The sequence below is a fragment of the Sorex araneus genome, chromosome 9 (genome assembly GCF_027595985.1).
Source record: "Sorex araneus isolate mSorAra2 chromosome 9, mSorAra2.pri, whole genome shotgun sequence".
NCBI lineage: Eukaryota > Metazoa > Chordata > Mammalia > Eulipotyphla > Soricidae > Sorex > Sorex araneus.
In genome coordinates, this window is record NC_073310.1 from 2,991,089 (window position 1) to 3,019,027 (window position 27,939).

Consider the following 27,939-nt stretch of genomic DNA (forward strand, 5'->3'; position numbering starts at 1 on the left):
AGCCCCAGGCTGGCCGTGCGGGCAGGAACCCCACACACTGGCCCTCCGCAGCCTGTCTGAACCCCATTCGCGCAGAGCTGGGCGCCCCAAAATGCAACAGTGGAGGCCTACCCCGAGCACCCGCCTGGCCTTAGAGGCCAAGTCTGGCTCAGCGGCCCCTTCCCAGGGAGGTGTGGGGGCATGAGCGCCCGGGTCCCGGCTGTGCCACCTGTCTGCGCACAGCCCGGGAGCGGGACCCAGGGTCCAGATGGCAGGTCAGGGCCCCGGCACTGTGTCAGTGGGCAGTGCCGACGCCCACCCTTCAGAGCAGAGTATCCAGTCAGGGAAAGGCTCCCCCACCCACCAGTGTGGACAGCGAGCCTGGACTCAGACACCTAATGGCACGGCTCAGGCCGCAGTGTGGACCCAGGGGCCGCTCAGGCCTCTCTTCCCAGAGACACGACGGGTCCCTGGCCCAGGCGGGAGCAGCAGTGAGAGACACGGGCACAGGCGGCTCCTGACAACATGGATTTATTGTCTCCGAGTGAGTCTGAAATGCACTGTGGAGCTGTGGCGGGGCGGGGCAGACCTTGGGCTGCGGGTCACAGTGGAGCTCCGGGGCCGAGGGCAGCCGCCCGCACCTACAGGGACAGCAGGGCTGGGGCGGGACACACGCACGCAAGCGCCCGCCCGCCTCCACACAGGGCCCGCGTCGGAGGCCAGCAGGGTCCTGAGACTTCTCCGCACCTTCCTGCCCACGGGCACCAGGCCCGTCACCAACCCTGCCAGGAGCCCCCAGCGCCCAGCGGCCGCACCAGGACAGACCAAAGCTGAGAGCAGGCCCGGCAGGGAGCGGGCGGCTGGAGGGCACTGGGCCCTGTCCAGCTGCCACGGGGACAGGGGGCCTTGGAGATAAGCTGCCGCGTGGGTGCCCCCCGCCCACACCCCTCCCACTCTGCCCATCTGCACTCCTCCTCCTGGGCAGCTGACCCCCCACCAAAGCGCTCGTGTCGGAGGGGAGGATGCCAGGCGAGAGGCAGCCAGTGCCCGCTGCACCCCAGAGGCTCCTGTGGGTTCTCTGCCCTCCATTCCGCAAGAAACTGGGTTTCCGGCAACGCCGCTGGCCTGTGCCACGGCCCCGGCTGTGAGAAGCAGGCGAGCGGCCATCTGCGCCCGCCTGGCCTGGGGGAAGAGGGCGGGCAGGAGGGCTGGGGGGGGCACAGTTTTGTGGCCAGACCGCAGAGCGAGGTGAGCACCAGGGGAAGGAGTCACCAGAGGCGGTGGTGTGGGGGAGCCACGGGGCGGGGAACCCCAGCTGGGCCCCGGCACCACGGTTTCGGGTGGGAGAGGTAGGCGGGCGCGGACACACCCCACAGAGGTGAACAGAGGGCCCCTGGCTGGGGGGGAAAGCTGTGGCCGTGGGGGCCTGGGGCAGACCCCGAGACAGAGAAGGCACGGCGAGAGGGGAGCCAAGCGCGCCCCCGGCCCGGTGGCCCTGCTGCCCTGTCCCCGTCCCGTGGGATCCCGCCCAAGAGGCCTGTAAACGTGTCCAGGAGGCACCGGGAGTCCGGAAGGCCCGTTCCCGGCTGGCCGCCCCCGCCCGTGCCCAGCAGGAGGCCGGGGGCGTGGGGCCTCTGGGCTTCCTGAGTGTCAAGAGCACCTGGGCCCCCTCGGCCGCCGCCACACGCGCCCTCGCGCCCGCTGCTGCTCCGGGCCCCGCTTGGGCCGGCAGGGAGGAGGGTCTTTGGTCCGAGAATCGTCCTGGCGCGGCTGCAGGCAGCCCAGCCGCGGGCTGGAGCGGGTCAGCGGCCTCGTGCCCCCTGCCACACGCTGACCCCGCAGGCGGCTGGCCCGGGGACACAGTGGCGCCGGCAGGCCCAGGTGCGGCGGTGAGTGACTGGCGGGGCCTCGCTGCCTCCACGGCACCTCACGCTCCGGGGGCTGAGCGAGGCTACGACTCCCCCAACTTCCGGCCGATTCTGGTGACGGCCTCGGCCGCCTGCTCGGGCAGCAGCGAGGGCTCCGTGAGGATGGAGGTGGTGGTGCTCAGGTGCCGGAGGGTGCTCAGCACCGCTGCGGGGCGGAGAGGACACAGGGGCTCAGCGCCGGGCCGCCCCCTGCACACCCGGAGCACCTGTGCACCAGCCCGTGCCCTCCGCTGAGGGGCCAGGGGCCGGGCAGAGGCCAGAGGCTCCCTGGGTGGGGTGGGGATACACGGCCGTGTGTGTGTGTGTGTGTGTGTGTGTGTGTGTGTGTGTGCGTGTGTGTGCGTGTGTGTGTGCACACACTCGCACGCGTTGTGTGTAGGGGGACATGGCCAGGCTGTGTGTGTGGGGGAATACAGCTGGGCTGTGTGTGTGTATATGTGTGTGTGTGTGTGTGTGTGTGTGTGCGTGCGCATGCGTATGTGTGTGCGTGTATGTGTGTGCGTAAGGTGTGTGCATGTATGTGTGCATGTGTGTTGTGCGCGTGCGTGTGGGGGGCACTCACTGGGCCTGAGGACGGGCAGGGAGCAGCGCTGTTCCAGCCAGCTGAGCGCCGAGCGGTGCAGCTCCTCCAGGCTGCTGCCAGACACGCTGCCCTTGAAGGACTCGAACAGCGGCTGGATGATGATGCTGAACTGCGCGCGGCTAAGGAGAGCACCGAGGACGAGAGCGGAGCCCAGGGCGCTCGGCTGCACCCTGCGAAGGCGCCCTGTGGCGGGGCACGGCGGGGCAGTCTCTGGGCCTAGAATCGACCCTGATCCAGGACGAGCACTGGGCCTGCGGCACCTGGGCAAGTGCTGGGGCCGGGGCCGAGCTCAGACTGAGACCCCCGCAGCACCCCCAGCAGGGCCCCAAGGGCAGGGGCACAGATCAAGACCAGCCCTTCCGGTGAGCCCAGACGACCCCCAAATTATCCTGCCTACTGTGCCCCCCGAGAATGACTGCAGCCCCTGGAACCGCCTCTTCTGGGGAGGAAAGCAAGTGCCCCAAGCGCCCCCCTGGAGGCCACTGCAGCCCCTCTGGCCTCCCAGTGCCCGGGGCACGGTGCCTGCCTGCTCCCGGCTCGCGGGCCAGGAGCCAAGGATACGATCCAGAACTTCCAATTCTGCAGGGTCCGGCTCTTCACATACTCGTCGAACATGTCCTTCATGTGGTCAAACTGGCGCCAGGTGACAGGGACACCCGTGGCCGGGAGCTGCTGCTGGCAGGAGCTGGCACCAAGGGATGAGTCAGGGGGTGGGGCGGGCGCGGAGGGGCGGGCGCGGGCGGGCGCGGGCGGGGGCGGGCGCGGCGGCTCACAGGATGGTGGCGTTGAGCTCCTCAATCTCCTCGCGCAGCCGCCGCGCCTCCTCCTGCAGCTGGCTGCGCTCCTGCTGCAGCTTGGTGATGTGCTCCACCGTCTTCTGCAGCGTGATGGGGTTGCTGGTCTGCGGGGCAGCGTGTCAGCGGCGACACCGGCGCCCGCCCGCCCTGCCCGGCCACCCGCCCGGCCGCACCACGCACCAGCTTGGAGTGGTTGGACATGAGGCTGTTGAGGGTGTCGAAGGCCATCTTGATGTTGAAGCGCCTCTTCTGCTCGGCCGAGATGTGCTTCATCTGCCGGTTCTGTGGAGTCGCGGGTGGGCAGGGCAGAGTCTGCGGCAGGGGCGGGGCTGCGGGGGGCTCCCGGGAGGGGACAGCGCGCAGGAAGCCCCGAGGGGTCCCCTCCCTCCTCCCGCCGGTACCTTCAGAGCGGCCACGTTCTTGGGCTCGGCGGCCTTCCCCGCGCGACTGCCCTGCGGGGACTGAGGGCCGGGGCTCTGCTCCAGGGCGCAGGGCGAGGCCTGCCCGGGGCCAGCGCAGTCACGGCCTGGGAGGGACAGGCTCTCAGGGACAGGGGCCCCCCGCCTCCTGCACCAGCGGGTCTGCTTCCCAGAACGCTCCAACTTGGGAGGGGAGTGACCAGCCCTCGGCCCCCCGCACAGGTCCCCGTCAAATTCCCTCTGGGCCGGCGACAAGGCACGGGGGCGGGGTCCCCCTCCCCACAGGACTCTCGGGCCCTCTGGAGCACGGGGAGCTGGGGGCTCGCAGGCGGTGGCCTCGGGCACGGCAGGCAGGTGTCCCAGGCTCCTTGGCCCCCGGACCCAATCAGTGCTCCCCTGCACACTGCACCCACAACAGCCCCGCCTTACGGCGTGCCCGGCACCCAGGGTGGCCACACAGTCAACACGTGCGGCTGCCGTGGCCACACAAGGACTCGGGTCTGCTCTGGGTCAGGCGCCTCTGGAAGGCGTGTGGGGGTCCCTGCACTGCCACCCCCCCTGCATTCTCCAGCGGAGCCTTCACCCCCCGCCTGGCGGTGACACTCACTGGGGCCTGCCGCGGGGGCCTGCTCGCCCTTGACCAGGGGGTCCTGCACTGTGCCGGTGCCCGGGGAGAAAAGCCGGGGCCCACCCGTGCCGGGGCTGAGCTCGGTCACCAGGATGCCGCCGTGGAATTCCGCGACTCCAGGGGCCTGTGGTGACACGGGGGAGGCGCTGAGCTGGTGGTGGGGCAGTGCCGGGTGGGGGGGGACCGTGTGGGGGCGCTGACGCTCACCCTGGCGATGGTGGCCGGCGTGAGGACGACGCTGGGCTGGGACACAGGCGCAGCCAGCATGGCCTCTCGCTTCAGGGGACCCGAGGTCATGATCACTGCGCGGGGCTGTCCTGGGAAGGCAGCTGCAGGAGAGCAAGGAGTCAGCCCAGTGCCACGGGCGGACGCTCCGCCCTGGGGGGGCGCACCTCAAAGCAGGCGCCAGGCTCCTGCCACTCACCCGGGGCAAGGCAGGCACTCTTCAGGACCAAGGACACGGGCTCCGGCTTGGGGGCAGGCACTATTTTGGGGGGCTGTTTGGGCCTCCCCCCGGTTAAGGGCACGGGTTTGGGGTGCACAAAGGTCAGCTGGGGCTGGGGAGGGCCCACGGTGGGTGGGCGGGTGGCAGGGGGCAGCGCCAGAGCGCAGGGGGCCGGGGAGGGTGCGGCCTGGCGCGCGGTGATGACCAGGCCCGGCCTCTGGCTGAAGCTGGTGGCAGAGGCGTCGTGGGTGAGGGTGGCCGAGGCCGTGTGGGTGATGACCGAGGGCGGTGCGCTGACGCCCGCAAACTTCTGTGTCTGCAGGAAGGCGGGCGGCACGGCGGGCGCGGGGGCGGGGCTGGGTGGCAGCAGGGGCAAAGGGAAGACGGGCATGAAGGACGGGGGTGCGCTCAGCGGCGCCACAGGGGCGCCAAAGTCTGGGGCCGGGAGAAAAGGCTCCTCGGGCGGGGGCGCGCGCCCACAGCCCTGCCGCTCAGGCGGGTCCAGCGTGGCGTCTGCGGGGGCTGCGATGAGACTGTCCGGGAGGCCCACGGCCGGGAGGACGCTCTCCTGAGAAGAGGAGGACGGGACGGCGAGCGCTGACACGGCCCCGCGGGCCACGACCTGTGCTGGCACTCAGCAGGAACACTGGACCGCAGGGACCAAGCCAGTGTGTCCTGCGTGGGTGCTAGTCTGAGGGAGGAGGCTGAGGGCCTCCCAGGGCCTCTCCCACCTCTGCAGGCTTCTCTACCCGCCCTCCCGCGGGTGCACAGTGCCAGGGCGCCCTCTACCTGTGCAGGTGGGCTGCTGGGGTCTGGCACGGGGGTGGAGGCAGGTGCGGGCAGCATGGAGCCAAAAATGGAGCGGCTGGAAGAGAAGAGATCTGCAAGAGAGACGGGGCGCTTGTGGCGGCTGCGGCCAGAGGACATGTCCCTTGTGCGAGTGGGCACAGGGGCCCCTGGCTGGAACCTCACATGCCGGCCTGCTGAGTGGCCGTGGGCTGTCAGAACGGGCGGCGCTTACAGTGGGAGCGCGGCAGAGCCGGTCACCAGCGCCCTCTGCTGCCTGCAGGGAGCACTGCCACCAGTCAGGGCCAGCCTGCGGGCCCGGACCCTCCTGGGGGAGAAGAAGGCCCCAGAAACTCCCCACCTTGCAGAAGGAGGTGAACGTGAAACAACTCCAAGTCCTCCCCCAGCCGGCTGGAGCCGGCCCCTTGTGACAGGGCAGGCACGTGAACTGGGACCCGGTGCTCACCCTGGAAAGGCTCGAAGGTGTCCATGAAGTCCAGGTTGGGCTGCAGCGGGATGAGGCCCGGCTGGATCATGTCCGCGTTTCCCAGATGTGCTGCAAGATCCGGAGGCGCCGTCTCAGACCCCCGGGCCTGGGCGGGGCCTGGTAGGCTGCGGACATGCCCGTGGGCCAGCCCTCGGTCCACGCCGCGCCGCCCAGCTCACCGATCTCCCGCGGGTTGGGCCAGGCCACGGGCTGGTGAGACGCGAGCGTGGAGAAGAGCGTGTCGCTGAACTCGGACATGAGCATGTCCGTGTCCAGCAGAGGGTCCTCCTCCATGGGCACGGGGCTCTTCCAGCCATCCCCGTGCCTGGGCCAGCAGAGCATGTCGTCGTCCTGCGACAGAGGGGAAGGCCCAGGTCGCCTGGAGCCCAGCGGGCAGCGGGGGGGGGGGAGGGTCAGCGAGTGGGGGGCAGGGGCTCCCTCACCTGGGCCAGGCTCGAAAGGTCCTCGTCCTTGTGCTGCTGCAGCTGCGGAGAACGCAGGACGGGGTGACCGAAGGCTGCGGCGGCAGGGACGAGACCCCAGCCTCTCCTCCCTGGGGGCGCCCCGGCCTCCTCCCCGCGCTCCCCATGCCCTTCCGGGGCCGCCAGCTACCCTTTTTTTTTTTTTTTTTTGCTTTTTGGGTCACACCTGGCGATGCACAAGGGTCACTCCTGGCTCTGCACTCAGGAATCACCCCTGGCGGTGCTCAGGGGACCATATGGGATGCTGGGAATCGAACCCGGGTCGGCCGCGTGCAAGGCAAACGCCCTACCCGCTGTGCTATCACTCCAGCCCCTACCCTTTTCTTGAAGTAGGTCCTCCACTTGTGGTACTCCCTGATCACAATCTCGATGCGGCTCCGCCAGTACTTCCCTTCCGTGGTGATGGCCTGTGGCGGGCAGGGGCGGAACAAAAAGGTGTGGCCTCGGCCACGCACGCCACCAGCACCTCGCGTGCCCTTCAGCCACCTGCTCCTCCTCTTGGGCACGGTCCCGCCCCGCGCCCGGCCGGCTGGAGCCTGGCTGCTCAGAGAGGCCGTGAGACCCGCTCGCACAACTCCCTGCGGGAAGGGCCCCCGCGCCTTCTGACAGTCTACCAGGAGTCCCCGTGCCCCGTGTCCCAGCCCTTGTTCAGGTGTCTCGGGCGCGGGCTGACGCTTGGCGTAGGTACCTCTGGCCGTCGGTGCTCGTCCACGTCCACAGAGCCATCGAGGGGGGTGACAAAGTGGCACACGGGGTTCTTGCGCTTCTCCAGATCTGCATGGCGGAGAGGAGAGCGCCAGTGAAGGGCCCCTCTCCGCCGGCCTTCCTTGCATCTTCCCGGGGAAACTGAGGCCCCAGAGAGGAGGTGCACAGGAGAAGGGGGCCTGAACCCCCAAGTCTGGCTCTTCAAGACAAACAGCTGCGGGACCAAGTGTACCCCACGGGCCTCCTCGCCTGCAGAAAGCCGGGTCGGCCAGCTCCGGCCAGCCTGGCCCGTGCCTCTGACAGGCAGGAACGAGGACGTCCAGCAGCCCGCTCGCCTGCCGGACCCGAGAGGACCCGCCCGCTGTCCTGTCCACTCCCGGGGGCCCTGTGCAGTGGCTCTCCCCCAGGCCTGCACTTCCTGGCTGCTGTGTGCCCAGGTCCTTCTCTCTCAGTAACCTGGTTCCCCCCTAGGCTGCCCAGAGGCATTTCTGAGTAAAACTCAGAGGTGAGAGCGGGGGAGCCAGCACCCCCCAGGCCTCGGGTGCCCGGCGCTCACACTGCATGTACCACGCCCGCCAGATGGCGTTGTTGAGCCGGATTTTGTCTCTCCACTGGAGCTTCAGGCCCTTGAAATTCTTCCATTTTGGAGACACCAACTTTCCACTAAAAGGCAAAGTGAAGAGGAACTCAGAGACGCCTCTTGAAACAAAAACGTTTTGTTTTTGCTTTTGGGGGCATACCCGGCAATGCTCAGGGATTACTCTGCGCTCTACGCTCAGGGCTTACTCTTGGCTCTGCTTAGGGGACCATATGGGATGGCAGGGATGGAAGCGGGGTCGGCTGTGTGCAAGGCGAACACCCTCCCCACTGCACCATCTCTCCAGTCCCCCCCTCCAAACAAAATGAATGAGCAAGTACCACCCAATCACTGCAGAGCCCAAATGTTTTGGTCACCCATGACACGGCCCAGGGCTGTGGGAGGCTGCGGGTGGCCCGGGAGAGGAAGCAGGACCGGCGATGGGTGGGAACTGCTGGGAGGCAGAGGGTGGGCCTCACGCCCCTATGCCGTCCCTTCCTCACAGTTTCCCACAGCCACATGTGAAACGGGCTCTGCCGTTTCCCTACAGTGTGGATGAGACATCACACGGTCCGCCCGGAACTCCCCGGGTCACACCGTCCGCCCTGGAACTCCCCGGGTCAACTCCGCCCAGAACTCCCCGGGCCAGGCTGCATCTACACAGCCCTGGACCCTGCCCGCCCTGCAGACTCGGGCAGCACCTCCCGCGCAGCCTCCCAATGGCCACACCCAGGATGCTGCTGCTCAGGCAGGAGAGACACATGTGAGGGTCTCTGCGTGCACGTGTGGGGTGGGACACGTGTAGGGTCTCAGCGTGCACACGAGGAGGGCGGGACACGTGGAACCTGGCATCACGGAGAAGGTTCCTGCTTTGGCTCAGGCTCGGTGCTCTGAGGCTTCCCGGGTGGGCTCTGGGAGCCCCACATGTGCTGCTGTGCATGGCACCTGCCCACAGGGGACAGTCATCCCCCAGGCAAGCCCCTCCCAGGCCCTCTGGTGGCCTCGGCCTCTCTCCCTCCTACCCCAACCAGACTAGCTTCAGATCAACTCTTTTTCCACTTTTTTTTTTCTTTTTGGGTCACACCCGATGATGCACAGGGGTTACTCCTGGCTCTGCACTCAGGAATTACCCCTGACGGTGCTCAGGGGACCATATGGGATGCTGGGAATCGAACCTGGGTGGGCCGCGTGCAAGGCAAACGCCCTACCCGCTGTGTTATCGCACCAGCCCCTTTTTCCACTTTTTGAGCTTGATTTTTGCGGGGGGCGCAGGCAGTTGGGTTTTAGGTAACACCCAGCAATGCTCAGGACTTACTCCTGGCTCTGCACTCAGGGACCACTCCTGCCGGTGCTCAGGGGACCACGTGAGGTGCCAGGCACCAACCCAGGTCGGCGGTGTGCCAGGCAAGCTCCCTGCCTGCTGTGCTGTCGCTCCGGGCCCTGGGCTTGCTGACTTTCAAATGTTACAGGCACCTGCTATAAGGAAGTTCAAGGCACCAAGAACAGCACAGAGACCAGAATTTCTGGCACCCAGAAGTGCTGAAATTTTGGTAACCAGATTGTGGGATGAAAAAAGAACTTTATGGGGGTATGGTGCTGCCATCAGGTGAACCTGTACCTGTGGAGCGAGTGCATCAGCAGCCTGATAGTGCCTTCAGGCTTCCTGATACCCCAAAATTGCCGCTGTGCCTTTGGCCGGACCCCAACAACTTGGGACCAAGTTTACCAAGAAATTAAACAACCCGAGGCTGGAGCAGTAGCACAGCAGGGAGGGCGTTTGCCTTGCACACAGCCAACCTGGGTTCAATTCCCAGCATCCCATCCCATATGATCCCCACAAGCACTGCCAGGAGTAATTCCTGAGTGCATGAGCCAGGAGTAACCCCTGTGCATCACTGGGTGTGACCCAAAAAGCAAAAAAAAAAGGAATTAAACAACCAAAAGTTAGGTAACCACCTCTGGCTCAGCCATATAAGCTCAACACAGGCAGGGGATGGGTTGAAACGGGCGGGGGGGGGGGAGGCGACAATACTGGGGATTCAATACTGGGGATTTTGGTGGTGGAAAATGTGCACTGGTGAAGGGATGGGTGTTTGATGATCGTATGACTGAAGCTCAAACATGAAAGCTTTGTAACTGTATCTCATGATGAATCAAAAAAAGGGGGAAATATAACAAAATAATAAAATTAACATTCAGAATAGAATTAAAAAAAAGAAAAAGTAATGTGGAGATTGTTCACCATCCAGATCACACGGCTATTTCTCCTGAAAGGGAGCATAACATGAGGCCCCCATAATCAGGCCACTGGACTCCACGCCAGGCTGTTTCACACGGGGTGCCCCAGAGGGGGACGGGTGAGAGCCCTCCCCATCCTAAGTGGCCCAGCTCCGGCAGCCAAAAGCCCCACACAGTCCAACCACCGCCATGCTCAAGGCCACTCCCCATGCGCTCGGGCCAAGACTCACACATGAATGAAGTCCTATGGAACCCAGGCAGTGTGGAACTTTGTGACCTTGGACTCTGTGTTCAACGGGACCAGGAGCGGAGATCCTCTGCCCGCTTTCCCCAGTCTCCGGTGACCCAGGGGTCACGCCCACCCGTAAGCCACCTCCTGCTGGCACCAGATAATCTCGTCATCAGCAACCGTCCAATCACACGGCTGCTTCTCCCAAAAGGGAGCATACCATGAGGCCCCCATAACCATGCCACGGGACTCCGCGCCAGGCTGTTTCACATGGGTGCCCCAGAGGGGAGAGTGAGGGCCCTCCCCACCCCAAGGGACCCAGCCCTGGCAGCCAAAACCCCCACAGCCCAACCGCCACCACGCTCAAGGCTGCTCCCCATGCGCTCCGGCTGAGCCTCACATATGAGTAAACATTTTCCTGGACCACGCGGCTGCTTTTGCAGCCACGCGACACATTATAAAACACTCCCTACCCATTCTCCATAATTACCACACCACATTTCATGGGGTTCAGATGGTAGGCAACAAATCATAGAGAAATATATATAGGAAATATATATATATCTCCATATATACATATCTTCAGATATATATACCAAAGCTCACATCACCCAAACTTTAACAACATGTTAGTGATATTCTATAGGATGTCTTAATGGCTCCTGCCAAAATAGAACAATCTTCACACTGTTTCCTATATGAAAGCTTTTTTGTAAGCATGTTCAGCAGTTCTTCATAACAGACAATATAAAATATACTATTTCAGTTGTGTTTTGGGATGGCTTGGGGCTTGGGATGGAAACATCCCGAATTTGGTGGTGGGAAGGTGTAATGGTGGTGGGATTGGTGTTTGAATATTGAATGTAATCAAACATTGTGAACTAACTTATAAAAATTTTTAAAAAAGTAATGTGGAGCAAATGCCATTGGGTACACTAGCATGCGACAAGGACAAATGGAGATGTTACTGGCGCCTACTCGAGCAAATAGATGAACAGGATGACAAGTGATACAAGTGAATGTGGAGTTCACGCCCAATTCAATCCGCTTAATCAATGGCTGAATAAATAGCAGTGCTCCTACATTAAACAACAACAACAAAAAGCTTTACCCAAACAGTGTGGCCTTTAGCCAGAGATGGGTGGGGGATTCTCGGGCGTGCCAGGGAGTCCCGGCGCAGAGAGAGGCTGGGGGGATTATTTAAGCAGAATCTCAACAGGTGGGATCTGCCCTGTCTTTCAAAATTTCACTTTCTGTGTGTGTTCTTGTTTTTGAGTCCCACCCAGTGGCGCTCAGAGGGGCTATTCCTGGCCTGGTGTTTGGGTCCACGTGGCCCTGCAGGACAGCACGTGCTCCAGCCTCTGAGCCTTCCGCCTGCAACAGAACATTCTACCGTACACTCATGACCACTGAATTACTTGGTCTTCTTCTAGAAACAAAAGCTTCTAGTATTACAAAATTTTGGGGTTACTCCTGGCTCTGCACTCAGGAATTATTCCTCGTGGTGCTCAGGGGACCATATGGGATGCTGGGGATCAAATCTGGGTTGGCCTCGTGCAAGGCAAATGCCTTCCTCGCTGGACTATCACTCCGGCCCAAGACTTCTGCTTTTTAGCATTATTATTGGGGAGGGGAGGGACACACTGGCAGGGCTCGGGGGCCCAGATGCGGTGCCCGGGACAAAGCCAACAGAGTCCCCAGATGGCATGCCAAGCACATGGCAAGGACTAGAAAGTCACTTTCCACAGCTGCTCTTAAGAGAAGGTCTGCACACTGGAAGCCAAATCAGAGGCACGTGTGCATGTCACTTTGTCAAGGATTTATTAAAAGTTTATGCAAATATCCTCTCCCAACAACAATGAATAATACCGATTTCCCAATGCATGACTCATATTAATATTTTCCAACGTGAGGAGTAAAAGCACAGAGGGGAGGGCGTCTGCCTTGCACACAGCCAACCTGGGTTCCATCCTGGCACCCCACATTGTCCCCCGAGTACTGCCAGGAGTGATCCCTAAGCACAGAGTCAGAATAAAGTACTGGACACAGTCAGATGTGGTCCCAAAACAAAAGCATAAACATTCCGATGTGAAAGCGCAGATTTAGTTTTTGGTTCCGGCGGCGGGGCGTCCCCGGGGACTGAGGGCTTTCTGTTTTTAGCCTCTGGGTCTTTGTGTCTGTTTGTTTAGGAGCACACCCGGCAGCACTCAGGGCCGCTGCCAGCTCAGAGCTTGGGGGTCGCTCTGGGCATTCTGGGGGGGACCACGCAGTGCCAAGGATCACGGCGGGTCCCTGTCCGCGGCCAGTCCCTGGGTCTCCCTGCCAGCGCTGTCGCCGAGAGCTCGTCCCAGGCTGGGAAGGGATGTGCCCACCCCACCCCGCCCCCGCGCTCCCTGTGCGTTCTGCCGAGCTCTCATCTGTTTCCCAACTTCACTCTTTCACCGAAACTGTTTTTTGTTGTTATCCGCAGCAGAAGTTTTTCATTACTGTAGCCACCATTGAAAAGCCCTTTTTAGGAATCATAGTACCGTGGGTAGGGTGCTTGCTTGCACACGGCTGACTAGGATTCAAGCCTCAGCACCCCACATGGTCCTCCGAGCACTACCAGGAGCGATCCCTGAGCTCAGTGTCAGGAGTAAGCCCAGTACACTGCTGGGTGTGGCCCCAAAGGCTGTAAATAAACAGGTATCCTTTCTAGAGCTTGACTGCCCACTCTGCTCCATGAGGAACCGGTGCTGGTGCAGCTGACACTGCCCTGAAGCTGATGGCTGTCACCACCTACGCCGCCACCCGACTCTCCCTGCCCGACCGAGCGCTCTGGGTATCTCCCACATTCCCACATACACACTTGACTTTTTTTTTGCTCTTTGAATCATACCCAGCAGTGTTCAGGGGTTTCTCCTGGCTCTGCACTCAGGAATACTCCTGATGGTGCTCAGGGGACGCTGCTGAATGCCGAGGATGGAGCCCGGGTTAGCGCGTGCAAGGCAAACGCCCTCCCCGCTGTGCTGTCACTCAGGCCCTCACCCTTGACTTCTTCCTGAATGCCCTATTACTTCCGTGGATAGCATTTGTGGGTAGTTTTTATTTTTGGGGGGTGGGGTGGCCCACACCTGGCTGTGCTCAGGGCTAACTCCAGGCTCTGTGTCCAGGGATCCTATTTGGCAGGGCACAGGGGGCAGTATGAGGCCGGAGATGGAATGTGGGCCAGCTGAGTGCATGGCAGGCCCTCCCTGCCGCACCTGTGGAAATGTCTCCCACAGTTTGACTTTTTTCATACACCTTAACTCACGGGGGCGGGGTGGGGGCTGCGTTTGGGGGCCAGAGCCTTCCCCTGGCCAGGAAGTGCCCAGAGGAAAGCCAACACCCGTCAGGCAGCTGCGACCTATCAACAGCAGCAGAGCACACGTTCCTTTTTCTTTAGCGATTAAAGAAAACCCACCAGAATTGCACCTGAAGCCCCAAACCGAGCTGTGACCCTGGCGAGGGGCCTGGAGTGGCGGAGCTGGAGCGAGTGTGCATCCGGTGAGGCCTGTGCCCGCTCTGCTGGCACAGTGGCCTGCGCACGGTGCCCGGACAAAGAAGCGGCTGCTGGTCAGGGGCCAGGCACTGTCCGCCACCCCCCCACCCCCCGCCAAGCCGTCACTGTCGGGAGAGGAGCGGACAGCCCTGGCTGCTGTGCCAGGAAGACGGGCCGCGTCTGCACGGTCAGGCTCTGCAGGGAGCAGAGAACAGGGGGGCTGGGGAGGGGCACTGGGCGAAGGGGCTGACTGGGCGAGGAGAAGGGGTGCCTGAGCAGGGTCAGGAAGGGTGACCTGAGACAAGGACACAGGATGGACAATGGTGTCCGTCCAGGGCACTGTCCCATCACCCCTTCCGGCCCCTCTGAGCCCATGTCCTGCAGCACCCAGCCTCTCTCCTACGCTGGCCCGTCCAGGCCTCCCTCGGGGGACCTCCTGCGGGCTGCCGCTTCCCAGCCTGGGATCCTTGGTCCCAATCCCAGGGGCTCCCCCGTAGCCGGCAGCCGGCAGGGCCTCCAAGGAGGGCTTCAGCCTCAACTCAGCGTCTGTGCACCCCCCCACCACCACCACCCCACACAGGGCCGCCAACAAGAACCCACTCACCCATCGCCCGCCCAGCCCCACTCCTGGGAGCTGCCAGGGAGACTCGCCGGCTAGTCACCAAGCTAGTCACCGGGGTCTGGCCACAGAGGGGGCGGGGGAGGGGAGGGCAGGTGGCCATGACCCCGAGACAAGAGGGCTGCAGTCGCCCCGGACCCCGTGTGCCGAGAGGGGCCTCCCTCACAGGGCGCCAGGCCCTCTGCTCTGTCACAAGCGCCAACCCCGTGCCCAGCACTGCGTGGACACACCAGCGCGGGGTCCTGCAGCAGGCCTGGCCCAGGCCCTGTCCTCTCCCACCCACCTGGCCCTGCGCTCGGTGGGCTCAGGGGGAAGAGTGGGAACGACTGCCTGGGGCCAGGCTGGAGGGCAGAGGACCAGAGCCCTGTCCTGCCACTCAGGCGACCCCCCTTTTTGCTCAAACGTTTGTTTCGGGGGGGGGTCGGAGTAACAGAATAGTAGAAGGGTACACGTTTTGCATGTGGCTGGCACCCCACTGGTCCCCCGAGCCTGCGGGGGTGAGCCCTGAGCACCGCTGGGGCGGCCCCCAACCCAGAACAATAAGGAACACGAAAACGTGTGGCTGTGTCTTGTTGGGGCAGGGCCGCGGCGCGAGGCTGCTCCCGGTCCCTGCCGTCAGCTCGCCGTGCTCTCTCCAGCGAGGGCGGCGGGACAGGCCCAGGAATGAGCCTCAGGAACTGCCCTCATAGGAGAGAAAGGCCCGACCAAAGCTGGGGGGCACTGTCACCTCGAGCCCGGCACCGGGCAAACCCCGGGCTGCTCCACGAACCCACGGACACCTCCACCTGCTTCAGGGCCTCCCCGGAAAACAGAGAAATAAGGTGATAGCATCTGGGCACAAGGACACGCCAGGCGCAGGAAGGACGCCAGGCGCAGAAAGGGACACCAGCATTTTCGCCAGCTCCGTCCCCGGGGCTCCCTTGGGAGGGGCTGGCCAGGGAAGAGACATTCTTGGGAATACATCTCGAAGCCACCATTTAACTAAACTCTTTTTTTTTTTTTTCTTTTTGGGTCATACCCGGCGATGCACAGGGGTTACTCCTGGCTCTGCACTCAGGAATTTCCCTCGGCGGTGCTCAGGGGAATCATATGGGATTCTGGGATTCGAACCCGGGTCGGCCTCCTGCAAAGCAAATGCTCTAACTGCTGTGCTACTGCTCCAGCGCCCTTAAGTGAACTCTTGAGGGGCCTGGGCACCCCCTCAGCAATTCCCAGCCAATCAGGCAATGGTCCAGTGTGAGGCCTGAGGATGAGGCGCCCTGCGGTGCTGGAGAGGGAGCACTGAGAGAGACATTTTCCTCATCTACGGATGAAGAAGATGACAGTCTAGACCCGGGAGCTAGCTTGCCATTCGACTTTTGAAGTAAAACAACTAAGAGAGACGAAAGGCGGGGCGGAGATGAAGGCAGACAGGCCAAAGAAGTGGCGCAGGGGGTAAGGCGTTGGCTGGGCTCTGCCCCAGCAGCACACACGGACCCCGGGCACCACCAGGATCCCCGGCGTCACTGGAAGTGGCTAACAGTAACAACAAATTAATGAATAAATACAAAATAAAAGATCAGCACAAAAGGAAAACATGGACTCTTCGAGATGAAAGGACTCAAGTGACAGCACAGCAGGGAAGGCCTTATCACACATCTGACCCAGGTTCGACCCCCCGCATTCCAGGTGGTCCCCAGCCCAGCACCCCAGAGTCCCCCCGACCCACTGGACGATCCCTGAATGCAGAGCCAGGAGTCGGCCCTGAGCACAGCCAGGCGTGGCCCCAAAAGCAAAACAAAACAAACAGGTCTCTCTAAGGGGCTGGCGAGCACCTCAGGCTGCAGACAGGCTCAGGGGGGTAAGCCCGAGCACTGAGCACCGAGTCAGGAGCAGCCCTCAGGCTCCAGGTGTAGCCCCAAACACCTCCCACTGTAACCACAAAAAGACTAGTCAGTCCACTGAAGGTGTTAACTGGCCCCTGCGTCTTTTCTCTCTATCCACGCGCGATGCACGGCCCTCGTCAGGGAGCCGCCGGACTCCCCTCTTTCGAGGAGCCATCTGTTCTAATTTCTGAAAACCAGTCTGGCAACATCCATGAATGATTCCAGTGTGAACACCTGCTCTATGATCCTTCAGTTTGGCTTTGAAGATTTCGCTTAAAAAAATAGTTGAAGTGGGGCTGGAGCGATAGCACAGCGGGTAGGGCGTTTGCCTTGCACGCGGCCGACCCGGGTTCAAATCCCAGCATCCCATATGGTCCCCTGAGCACGGCCAGGGGTAATTTCTGAGTGCAGAGCCAGGAGTAACCCCTGTGCATCGCCAGGTGTGACCCAAAAAGAGAAAAAAAAAAAGAAAATAGTTGAAGTGCGGTGAGTGCTTGCCAGTGCACCGTTTAGTCCGTCTCTCAGCCCTCACCCCGAGCCACACGCGAAAGTCAGCTCCAGACGACTGGGCATGAAGGTAAGAGCGGAAACCAGAAACCAGGAGGAAAGGCCAGGGCAAGTCTCCAAGAGGCCGGGCTGGCAAAGGCTTCGGAACCAAGGTACCACGGGCACATTCAGCCCCACAAGACACAGCCCCACACAAGCAGGACAGCGGAGGATGAGCCCCCGAGGCCTGCACTCTCCTCCCATAAAGCCGCACCCACCTCTGCCAACCTGCGTCCGGAAGAAGAGGTTAGCAGGGGAGGCCCCGCCACCCAAAACAATTTCCAGGCTGAGAGGGTGAAAGTGGACGGTCTACCTCATCATTAACAGAAAGCAAAGTCATTTTTTCCATTTGCCAAATTTCCTGGATATTCTCGAGCGTTGGGTACCTTTGCCCCCTGACATGTTTGCAGATCATTTCTGTCATTCACATACAAGTTAACGTGGCTAACAGACTTCGGCATTCCAACTGGGAATAACTGAAGACTGTTCGGGCCAGGCAGGGATGGGGCTCAGGGTGGAGCGATGCTCCCGGCACACACACAAAGGTCAGCAGCGAAGGTGGGGAGACAGCCTGGAAACACAAACTCTCGGCAAGGTTCCCGGCCCCACCAGGAGTGATGCCTGAGTAGCGATCGCTGGGTGCAGCCAAAAGCAACAACAAATTATGAAGGTCATGAAGAACGAGCCCTGAAGTCCCACGGCAGGCGCGGGCCTTAACCGCACTGATGCTTCCACCCGGGCCACCAGGCAGCCTCAGGGTAATGCCAGCGCCCATGGGAAGGAGCCTGACACCACCGGGGAACCCCACAACGATCAAATTAAAAATAAGGAAGTAAATTCATGTTCTGTTTGTCTTTCCCACCAATAAAACTTTTCTGAAAGTGTTTTTTCTTCTTTTTGGTTTTTGGGCCACACCTGGCAGTGTGTGTGTGTGTGTGTGGGGGGTATATGGGGTGCTGGGGGTTGCATCCAGGTCATCCACATGTATGGCAAGTGCCTTCCAAGCAGCTGTACTATCACTCCAGCCCCTTGAAAACTTTTTTAAGAGGAAGAAAAGGCAGCTAAGGCACTTGCCTTATACCCCGTCAACCCTGGTTCAAATCCCCAGCACCGCCAGGAGTTGAGCACTGCCAAGTAGGGACACTTACCCCCCAAAAAAATCAGAAAATGGGAGGTTGGAGGAGATAATACAGCAGGTAGGGTGCTTGCACTGCACATGGCGATGTGCATGGCATAATCACAGCATGGCATGAGGTCCCAAACCCTTCCAGGCTGATTCCTGAGAACAGAGCCAGGAACGAGCCCTGAGCACCACCAGGTGTGGCCCAAAACCCAAACAAAAAAGTTTCATCTCACAGCATTGTCTTACTACTGTGGAGCTTAGCTAAACAGAGTAAAAATAACTCTGGACAGACAGGAGTCTGAGCACTGGCTCTGAGGACTGGCTCCAAATCCTGCTGCGCCGAGCCGAGCACTCTTCCTGCACCAATGGCACCAGGGCAGCAGGCGCCAGGCCGTGGGCTGGGCAGGGCCGCGACAGAAAAGCAAACACACTGTAACAGTACAGTATTTCCAAGCTAGAGGCAAGGGGAGAGAGAAGCCAGAGGTTAAGGAGTTTGCCTTGCACCGACTCATCTGTGCTCCAACCCCGAGTCAGCCCTGAGCACAGCGCCAGGAGTCAGCCCTGAGCACAGCACCAGGAGTGAGCCCTGAGCACAGCACCAGGAGTGAGCCCTGAGCACAGTGCCAGGAGTCAGCCCTGAGACAGATACGAGTCAGTCCTGAGCACAGAGCCAGGGAGTCAGTCCTGAGCACAGAGCCAGGAGTGAGCCCTGAGCACTGTGTGGCCCCAAATTCCAATCAAAAACCATGCTTTTCTCTGCATTTTTCTGGAGTGCTTCCCGCGTGAGCCACCCTGCTACCAGCTTAGGCAGGTACCAGGCCCGGCTCCAGGAAACAGCCCCCCGGCCTGCCACTGTTGTGGGCGAATGCCCCTCGAAGGCAGCAGCTGAGGGACACCTGCCCGGGACCACTGAGCTCACGGAGGGTGGGAAGAGGTCACGCTGAGATGGCGTCACCGACTCACACAGGAGAATGTCAGGCCTGATCTTCACTCCTGGGAGCTCTGCGGCCTGAGCAAAGTCGTCCCTGATGGTGACAGACGCCAACCTTGGCAGGGAGCCCGCTGGGCAGTGGTGCGGGAAGAAGCTGGCCAGACAGGTGGTCTCCTGGACGGCAGAGGCGAGTGCCAAGTGAGGCGGATCGCACAGCAAGCTGCCCAATTCCTGGAGGCCGGTGTTCCCGGGCTTACCAAGAGGCCGGTGGCGGCCGTCCAGGGCAGGGGCAGGAGCAGAAGGGAATGAACAAGAGACAACTGCGACAGGGTGATGACCTCACCCCCGACGCCGCCCTCGAGCATGGAGCCTCCTTCTGACCCGGGCAGCTGTGTCGGAGGCTGAACGAGGGCCCAGCAGGAACTGCATGAGAAACCTGCCACTCGCCTCCTTCGACTGCTGGCTGCGCGACGTCAGGCTAACAGGAGGGGAAAGTCACCCAGACCAACCTCAGCCAGCCACGGGACGCCAGAGAAGGCAGGTCAGCCCGGCGACCCATGCGGCACGGGGATAGGTGGAGAGAGCAGTCACGTGATAGATACTCCAGGATCAGCCCGGCCCTGCTCGATGCTGGGGTCCACCCCGGCAGCCTGGGCGCACTCACGCGAACACACCCACAGTCCCAAGGGGCCAGCAATCGCGCAGCAGATAAGCAAAGGCATCAGTGCCACAGCAGGCGGTGAGACGCAGGCCTAGCCAGCCCCGGCCAACAGCAGGGCCTGCTGGGCTGCCAAGGAGAGGCTGAAGAGGCCCCAGTCCGGCCTGCAGGCTCTCAGGGGCTGGCGGGGAACGAGTTTCTCCATCCCACAGACAGGCAGCCCGGGTTCCTCCAGGGAGGAAATCTTGCTTGCCAAGCCCCAGGGCAGCACACCCGGGAGACGAGAGTGCAGGCCAGACTCTGCGGCTAGGGAGGTGCCCGAGCAGGAGGGCAGCAGCTGGCAGCCTGACCTCTGCCCTGCGTCCAGGATCAGAACGACCAGGGTCAAGCGTGCACACCTCCCGCTCTCCCGTCTCCCCGCAGGCTCCGGGGCACCATGCAGACATGCACAGGTGGAGATGCATGTGTGGACAAGCACATGAGCATACACACGCGGGCATGCAGGTGGACACGGGGAGCTTTCTGACAGCACCCGGCACCATTCCCAGACACACCTGTCAGGTGGAAAGGCACGCCCGCCGAAAGGGTCTCTGGGGAGCAGCTGAAGCAGGAAAGAAAGGGGCAGTCTGCAATGGCAACACGTCGAGAAGCACTTCAGGAATGCATGGGAGGGACATCATACAAAGGGTACCGCGGGGCTGGAGCCCCAGTGTGCCAGGCGACGCGCTGGTCTCACACGCGGCCAACACGGGTGCCATCCTAGCACCCACGTGGTCACCCAAGCCTGCCAGAAGTGGTCTCTGAGTACAGAGCCAGGAGTAATACCTGAGCACTGTCAGGTGTGACCCAAAAATAAAAATACAAAAAAAAAAAAAAAAAAAAAAAGAGCATCTCGCGTGGGGTAGGCCGCACAGCCAGAACTGGGCGCTACGAGAGCACCCACACAGAGCAGCACTATTCAGCCGCTACGAGATACTGCAGACAAAAGCGCTGGTGCCAGCCAGACGTCTGGATCTAGGAGAGGGCGGGGAGGCACGCAGATACACTCCATGCCAAAAGCAAAGCAAATGAACACAGGCGGTGCTCCCAAGGTCTGGAAGGATAAACAAGAGGGAATTGAAAGTGGTTATCTCTGGGCGTGGGTTTCCCAGGAGGCCCACACACAGCCTGGGGGTACAGCAGGGTAAGCCCTGAGGCACAGGGTGGCCCAGCAGGGAGCCACAGGGCCTCTGGGCATTGCCTGGGGGCTCCCCACCGCCCCCAGCACCCCCAGCAGAAATAAGGAAATCAACCCCTCCAATCAAGCCTGGTGAACCCCCAAAAGTGCCAGGCTTCACCCTCAGCCTTTCATCCCAGATTCATTCAAAAGGTCCAGAATTGGCTTATAGCTCAAAACACCAACTGCTGCTTCAAACTGGCCCAAGATATTAAACCCAGACTCAGGCCCACTCCACTTTCTCTGGCAGTAGCTGCCTCCTCAGGGCCCCAGACCTTCCGTGGTGGCAGGCGGGTCCCAGGCCCAAGCGTGCCAGAGAACGGCTTAGCGCTCCAGCGGGCTAGACACAGGCTCTGTGTGCAGGAGGCCTGGGCTAGACTCCCACACCGGGCTCAAGCACTGCTGGGAGCTGCCTCGGCACAGAGCCAGAAGAAGCCTTCAGCGCCACTGTCTGTGCCCCCAACAAAAACAAAACATGCATTTTGCCCGAAATACAGTTTTTGTTTGGGGGCTACACCGGGTGGTACTCAGGGCTTACTCCTGGCTCTGCCTGCAGAAATCACCCCTGGAGGGCCTTTGGGACCATACGGGGCCCTGAGGACACAACCTGGGCTGGTCAGGTGCAAGGCAAGAGCCCTACCTGCTGTGCTATCTCTCCAACCCCTGGAATTAAGTATTTTGGGGGAACCAGGTCTCATTGACATCAGTACTATTTTCTTAGCCAGAGTGGATCAGTGGTAAACACTTGCCTTGTATTATGTGTGAGGTCACAAGTTCCAGCTCCAAGTAATCACTGTCATCCCATTGCTCATTGATTTGCTCGAGCGGGCACCAGTAACATCTCCACTGCGAGAGTTGTTACTGTTTTTGGCATTTTGAATACGCCACGGGTAGCTTGCCAGGCTCTGCCGTGAGGGTGAGATAATCTCGGTAGCTTGTGGGGCTCTCCGAGAGGGGCGGAGGAATTGAACCCAGGTCAGCTGCATGCAAGGTAAATGCCCTACCCACTATGCTATTGCTCCAGCCCAGCTCCAAGTAATAAAAAAAGATAATAAAGAAATACAATTTTCTTCATTCTCCTAACAACACAAAATTTTCCAAACACAAGTCAAGAGTGAGCACAATGGGAAGGCGCTTGCCTTGCATAGCCAACCCAGGTTCAATTCCCGCAGACCATCTGCTCCCCGAGCACTGGCAGGAGTCAACCCTGAGCAATGCAGGTACAGCCCCCGAACAAAACACAGGAGAGGAGAGAGTACAGCAGCGGGGCACCTGTGCGCAGGGGCGAGCCCACCTGCTGTACTCTCTCTCCGGCCCCCACCTAACGTATAAAACTAATGGTTTTCCAGGTATGATATGGAGACTCTGTTGGGGATCCATATTATCAAAATGACTTTCAGGGCCAGAGAAACAGAACAAGGGGTGGGACGCTTGCCTTGAATGTGGCTGACCCAGGTTCAACTTACTCCACCCCGAATCCACCTCTACTGTTGCATGTATCGACAGTTTGTTCTTTCGCACTGCTGGGTGCAACTTACTCCTAAGGCTGCATTTCCCAAACACGGATGGCCCAGGGACGGAGAGGAACAGTGCACGCCTCGGAGCACCCACTCTGCCGGGGTCTCCCGGGGGCCGAGCATGACCTAGGCCGGCCTGCTGTGTACAGCGGCCATGCTGCAGGCAGCTCCCAGCTGCACACTGCCAAGTGTGGGTGAGCACCGCACCAAAGGAATGCCACCCGGCGAGCAGGACAGGCAGAACCTGGTGCCTCAACCAGGCGTGCGACCAGTGAGCACAGCGCAAGCATTCGAGCACCAAGGCCAAGTGTGGGAGCCTCCGTGTGTGTGTGTGTGTGTGTGTGTGTGTGTGTGTGTCCCCGGGTCATGAAGAGAGCAACAGGAAGAAGGGGCCAGGGATCAAACCACAACAGCCCAAGGGGGAGGAGAACCGGCAGAGATGAGGCTTCTGGGTGACCCCGATTCAAGGGTTCAGAAAAGGGTGGTGTGGCAGAGGGGGCGACGGGGGTGGGGGATGGTGGCGGACACTTGCCTCTCGCACAGACGCTTCAGTAGACCCTTGCTGGATTCCGAATCCACCTAGGGTTCCCCAAGGACCGCCTGGGGTGACCCTTGCGCCAGAGTCAGGAACAGCTCCTGAGGCTCCCGGAGTGTGGCCTGACCGCCCGCAAAAGCACACCTCAGTGACAGAGCACAGCCAGGAGAGCCCCAGGCCCCGTCTCGGCCACCAGTGAGAGAATGCTGACACAGGAGGCCCAGGGAACAAAGGCACCCCTCAGGACGCAAAACAGATCTGTCCTTGAAAGGATAAACAAAGGCAGCATCTTAGTAACGGTGAGTTCCACTCAGGAAGAAACGCTGGTATTTCAAAGCTGGAATAACAAAGCTGGAAAACATGGTGCTAAGTGTAATCCAGGGAAAAAAATTCACACACAAAGGCAGCACCGGGCAGGAGTCCGTTTCCATGCAGTGCCTAAGAGCCGAGGAGGTGTGGGCGACTAGCTGTACAGGCGTCCGGGGGGACGCCAGACACACACTGAGATGCAGACGGCGGGTGGGCCCATGGCACCTGGACAGAGGAAGTACCCACACTCTTTCCCGATCGACCCTAAACAGTTCTGAACTTCCCTGGGAGGCTGCCCTGCTGTCCTCAGAAAGTCTAATGATATAAATAACAGAGCTCCGGGGCCAGCGGGCTAGCACGGCCGCTAGGACACGGGCCTTGCATACACAGGACCAGGATTCAATCCTGAGCACCCCGATGGTCCCCTGATCCCCACCAGGAGTGATCGCTGAGCACAGCCAGATGCTGTCTCCAAAACAAACCCCCAAAATAATAAAGCTTTTCATACCCTAATAAAAAAATTAAAAGCTCAGGGATTATCTGTGTCTGAAGTAGGAACGGGACTCCGTGTGGGGGGCAGGCTGGACTGTGGCACTGGCCCCGGCCCTCTGGAAGAGCACTGTGCAGAGAGGATGGGCCTGGATGAGTTTCTGACCCACACCCAGTCTCCACAGCTGACCGAGCTGAGCGTCCTGGCGCCGAGGCACGAGAGCGCTGAAAGAGATGACTCAAGACTCTGCCCCTCAGCTGAACAGCCCTCTGAAACGGCAGGAGGAGGGCTGGAGCAACGGTACAGCAGGGGACCCGAGCTCAGTCCCTGACACCCCCTAGGTCTCCTGAGCACCCCCAAGAATGACCCCTGGACACAGGGCCAGGAGTAAGGCCTGAGCACCGCTGGGTCTGCTCAAACCCAAGTAGATAAATAAAGTGGCAGACACCTTGAACCACACCCCCACCGAGCGTGGACTCTTACTCACCCCCGAGAGCTCTCTGAAAGGCGAGGACTCGCTCCCAGTGGGGGGCGGCCCTCCCAACCGCACGGGGCCTCCCACCGTGCTCCCTGCAGGTGCGGGGGCCACAGCTAGCAGCAACGTGGAGCCCGGGGTCACACCAGGGCCCCAAGCGTGCCCACATGCACTCCAGCCCAGGGGCCCGATGGAGATGGAGAGGGGCTCCTCCCACCCCCGCCTGAGCTTCGGGAGGGCCAGCACTGAGACAGGCCTCCTCTCTCGCCCGCCCTCAGCCGTGCCTCGGAGCCCCCAGATCCCGCACAGGCGGCCCCCCGCCTCACGTCTGCCCTGCCGCCCCGTCCGTCTGCGGCTCTCACGGACACTCAAGAGGCGGGGGCAAGGAAGCCAGTCTCTGAAATGACTTTCCCCAGAGTCCAGACGCCCTCATGCACCCTCCACACTGCCGCGTTCTAGAAGGTCCTTCCCGCGCCGTGGTCTCCTCCCAAATACATTTGCATATGGGGTTGGGAAGCATCTCCTGCAAGTCTCTCCGGGCCTGGACAGAGACACACCATTCCCAATGCGGCCTGGAGCCCCGGGCCCTGCCCCGGAGGGAGGAGAGGTCAGGGGCTGGACGTCCCCGCAGCAGCCCACGAAGCCACGAGCCTGCCGGGGCCCGGGCCAACCCTCAGGCGTGGGGGGGACCTTCCTCATAACCCTGCCCCCACCTCCAACCCGTTGGACCCCTGAGCTGTCCAGTCCTGCTCCAGACTCCCTCCGCCCAGTGTTCCTGCCCCAACTCCGAGGCCACCAGCACCCCCTCGGGCCCAACGGGAAGCTGAGACCCACAGCCACCCCCGGGCCAGACTCAACACCCACGTGAGGAGAAAGCTCGCCTGCCAGGAAGTGCAGGGTGAGCCCCCCTCGAGCCCCCCGGGACGGTCCCACACAGCACCCCAAGGAGGGAAACGTGGGGAAGTGAAACCAAAACCACCTCCAACCTGCGTGGGAGACGCCCGTGCATTCCTGCCAGGCGGCGGGCCGTGGGCAAGAGCCGGCAGCCGAGTTCCGGACCAGTGCTCCCACCAGAACATTCCAAGGGGCCACAGGTGAAAACCATGCTGGGGTGGGGGGCAGGGCATGAGACTGGGGGCTCGCCGGCGGGTCAGGGGGTCACGGTGGAGGAAAGGCCGAGAGCTGCTCCCGAGCACGTGGGCGTTGGTGAGCCGGGGGACAAGCTGGCCGGTGGTGGCCGAGTACGTGTCACAGGCGAGAAAGGCGGCGGAGGACGGTGACTCCGTGCCCTCCGCGCAATGACTCGGGGAAGGGGCTTCGGTCCCCACCAGCCAGCACCCACACTGCACCCGGGAAAAGCAAACATCTTCCTTTGTGACATGCGCCCCAGACTGAGCAGATGTTGTGCAAGTCAGGAGGCCAGGAAAGAGGAAGCTGGACTCCATCTGCCATCACCCCGCAGGCCCCACCCCCGCCCCCTCACCCCCAAAGCCAGTCCTGCTGAAGACCCCCTGGAGCTCCAGACTGGGGCTCAGGAAGCGATGGCATTCGGAATCCCAGGCACGCCACAGGCTGGTGAGAAATCACCGCCGCTTCCCCTGCACTTGGTGCCTCCCCAGAGCTGCGGACCTCATCTGGAAACAGCTGGAAGGCAGCTAACAGGAAGCCAAACCGAAAGGGGGAAGAAAAGGCACAGCGTGTCCCAGGGAGAGTTAGGCAGCCGAAACCAGAGGCGGGGGACAGACAGGAAGTGGAAGCTAGAAAGAGCCCGGGCCAGAAACGGTCACACAGAGGAGGTGGCCTGCTGGCCTTCCCCCTCCGCTGCCCAGTGGGGGCTCCAGCCACGTCCAGAAAGGCAGACCACCCCCCGCCCCGGCAGTAAGGGGGGGCTCCAGCAGGACAGCCCCCCCCCAAGTACATCCTCTCTCCTCCAGGAAAGCAGTGCTCAGGCAGGGTCAGAATAGGACAGCCCCGCAGCAGCTCCCTCTCCCCTACAGCACAGGTGACTGTGACACGGCTGGCTGGAGATGCTGCCCACTGACTCAGCTGTCCAGCCCCCCGCCCCCCGCCGCTGCCTCTCTCCCCGGAAACGACCGGCAGCAGCTAAGTGCAGCCTTGGTGTTGACTCAAGGGTTCGGAGTGAGCCAGGGGCTGAGCCAGGCCACCTCGGAGCCAGCCCGTGGCGTCCTCCGCAGCAGACAGCTCAGCAGTCTGAGAGCCAGGAGACGGCTCTGCGGCCCGGTTCCAGCCCCGGTGTCACACGGGCCCCCAGACTCCACCAGGAAAGACCCCTCAACACTGAGCCAGGGAGAGCCCTGAGCACTGCGGGTGCCACCCGAAACCCACCTATATGTTTACTTGAAAGAGGTAAAGACAATGACTTTGTTCACATTCTTTGGCGGTATTTCCCAGTTAGCCTTGAGCTTACCCCCCCGGGGGGGAGGGGGCTGCGGGTGCCCTTTTCCTTGGTGGGGTTTAGGGGAGCCCTCGCCAGCCCTTTTCCCCAGACCCCAGAGGGCTCGCCAAGTGCCTGCTCGTCTCATCCGGGTGGCCCCACGGGCTCACTCACGACACAGCGGGCACCGGCGACTTCAGCACCCTGAACAGGCGGGTGGAGATGCTCAGGCGCCATCCCCCGCGCCCGAGTGTCTGCATGTCTGTGTGACTCTGTGCGTGTCTCTGTGTATCTGCGTCTATGTGTGCGTGTCTGTGTGTGTCTCTGTGTGTGTCTGTATCTGCGTCTACCTGTGCATGTCTGTGTGTCTCTGTGCGTCTCTCTGTGTATCTGCGTCTATGTGTGCATGTCTCTTGTGTGTCTCTGTGCGTGTCTCTGTGTATCTGTGTCTATGTGTGCGTGTCTGTGTGTGTCTCCGTGTCTGTATCTGCGTCTACCTGTGCATGTCTGTGTGTGTCTGTGTCTGTATCTGCATCTACGTGTGCATGTCTGTGTGTGACTGTGTGTGTCTGTGTGTCTGTATCTGCGTCTACGTGTGCATGTCTCTGTGTGTCTCTGTGGGTGTCTCTGTGTATCTGCGTCTACGTGTGCGTGTCTCTGTGTGTCTCTGTGCGTGTCTCTGTGTAACTGCATCGACGTGTGCATGTCTGTGTGTGTCTCCGTGTGTGTCTGTATCTGCGTCTACGTGTGCGTGTCCGTGCGTGTGTCTGCGTGTGTCTTCGTCCAAACAAAGCGGACCGTGCTCCCACGCAGGGCAGGGTCAGCCGGGGCGCGCGGGTGCGGGGCGGGGGGCACCGGCCTCCCGGGAGCCCTCGGGCGGGCCGGGCGGTAACAAAGAAGCGAGCCGGCCGGCCCGTTAGCTCCAGCGCGGGGAAACCCGCCCAGGGGCGCGACTTCTCCACCCGGCGGCGGCGTTTCTCGGGGCTCAGGGCTCGGGGCTCGGGGCGGGGGGCGGGGGGCGGGGGCGGCCCCTCCCCCGCCGCGTTTCCGGAGCCCCGCGCGCCTCACCTGTAGGCCAGCGTCATGCACTCGAAGAGCTTGGTGAGCGAGGCGTCGATGGACAGGTGGCAGGAGCTGGTCTTGCCGAAGCTGTAGGTCTGGCACGTCTGCTTGTTGACCGTGTCGAAGTCGTAGCCCTTCTTGGGCGGGTGCTCGCGGTGCGGCGACGACACCATGAAGTGGCCGCTGTGGATGATCTGCTGGCGGCGCGGCGGCGGCGGCGGCGGCGGCGGCGGCGCGTCGCTCGCGGGGGCCCGGCCCGTCGCCTCGTCCGGCTCCGAGTCGTCGTCGTCGGGCGGCGGCGGCCGGAGCGGCGCGGGCCGGGCGCGGCCGCGCGGCCGGCGCGGGGAGCACGCGAACACGTCGGCGGCCATGGGGCGGCCGCGAGGGGCGCGGCC

At 61.8% G+C, this 27,939-nt stretch overlaps 1 protein-coding gene across 1 annotated transcript; it reads right to left on the reverse strand.

Annotated features, from left to right (window-relative positions):
- Positions 1-494: 494 nt before the first annotated feature.
- MLXIP (MLX interacting protein) lies at positions 495-27,920 on the reverse strand. The gene is made up of 17 exons (XM_055147305.1): positions 27,551-27,920; positions 7,796-7,902; positions 7,223-7,308; positions 6,852-6,941; positions 6,496-6,537; positions 6,232-6,403; positions 6,032-6,121; positions 5,569-5,660; positions 4,759-5,347; positions 4,542-4,663; positions 4,314-4,458; positions 3,689-3,813; positions 3,468-3,569; positions 3,264-3,391; positions 3,052-3,175; positions 2,470-2,599; positions 495-2,052 (listed from the first exon to the last, which is right to left on the reverse strand). The coding sequence occupies exons 1-17, from the start codon at positions 27,913-27,915 to the stop codon at positions 1,931-1,933; spliced, it is 2,631 nt and encodes an 876-aa protein (XP_055003280.1). The 5' UTR covers positions 27,916-27,920; the 3' UTR covers positions 495-1,930.
- Between the last annotated feature and the right edge of the window lie 19 nt (positions 27,921-27,939).

Excerpts from the sequence above, each read along its gene's own strand:
- MLXIP (XM_055147305.1), bottom strand. The coding sequence starts at position 27,915 with ATGGCCGCCGACGTGTTCGCGTGCTCCCCGCGCCGGCCGCGCGGCCGC. Across the intron at positions 6,122-6,231 it reads GCCCAACCCGCGGGAGATCG|CACATCTGGGAAACGCGGAC; the intron begins GTGAGCTGGGCG and ends CGGATCTTGCAG. Across the intron at positions 4,664-4,758 it reads GAGTGCCTGCCTTGCCCCGG|CTGCCTTCCCAGGACAGCCC; the intron begins GTGAGTGGCAGG and ends GCTCTCCTGCAG.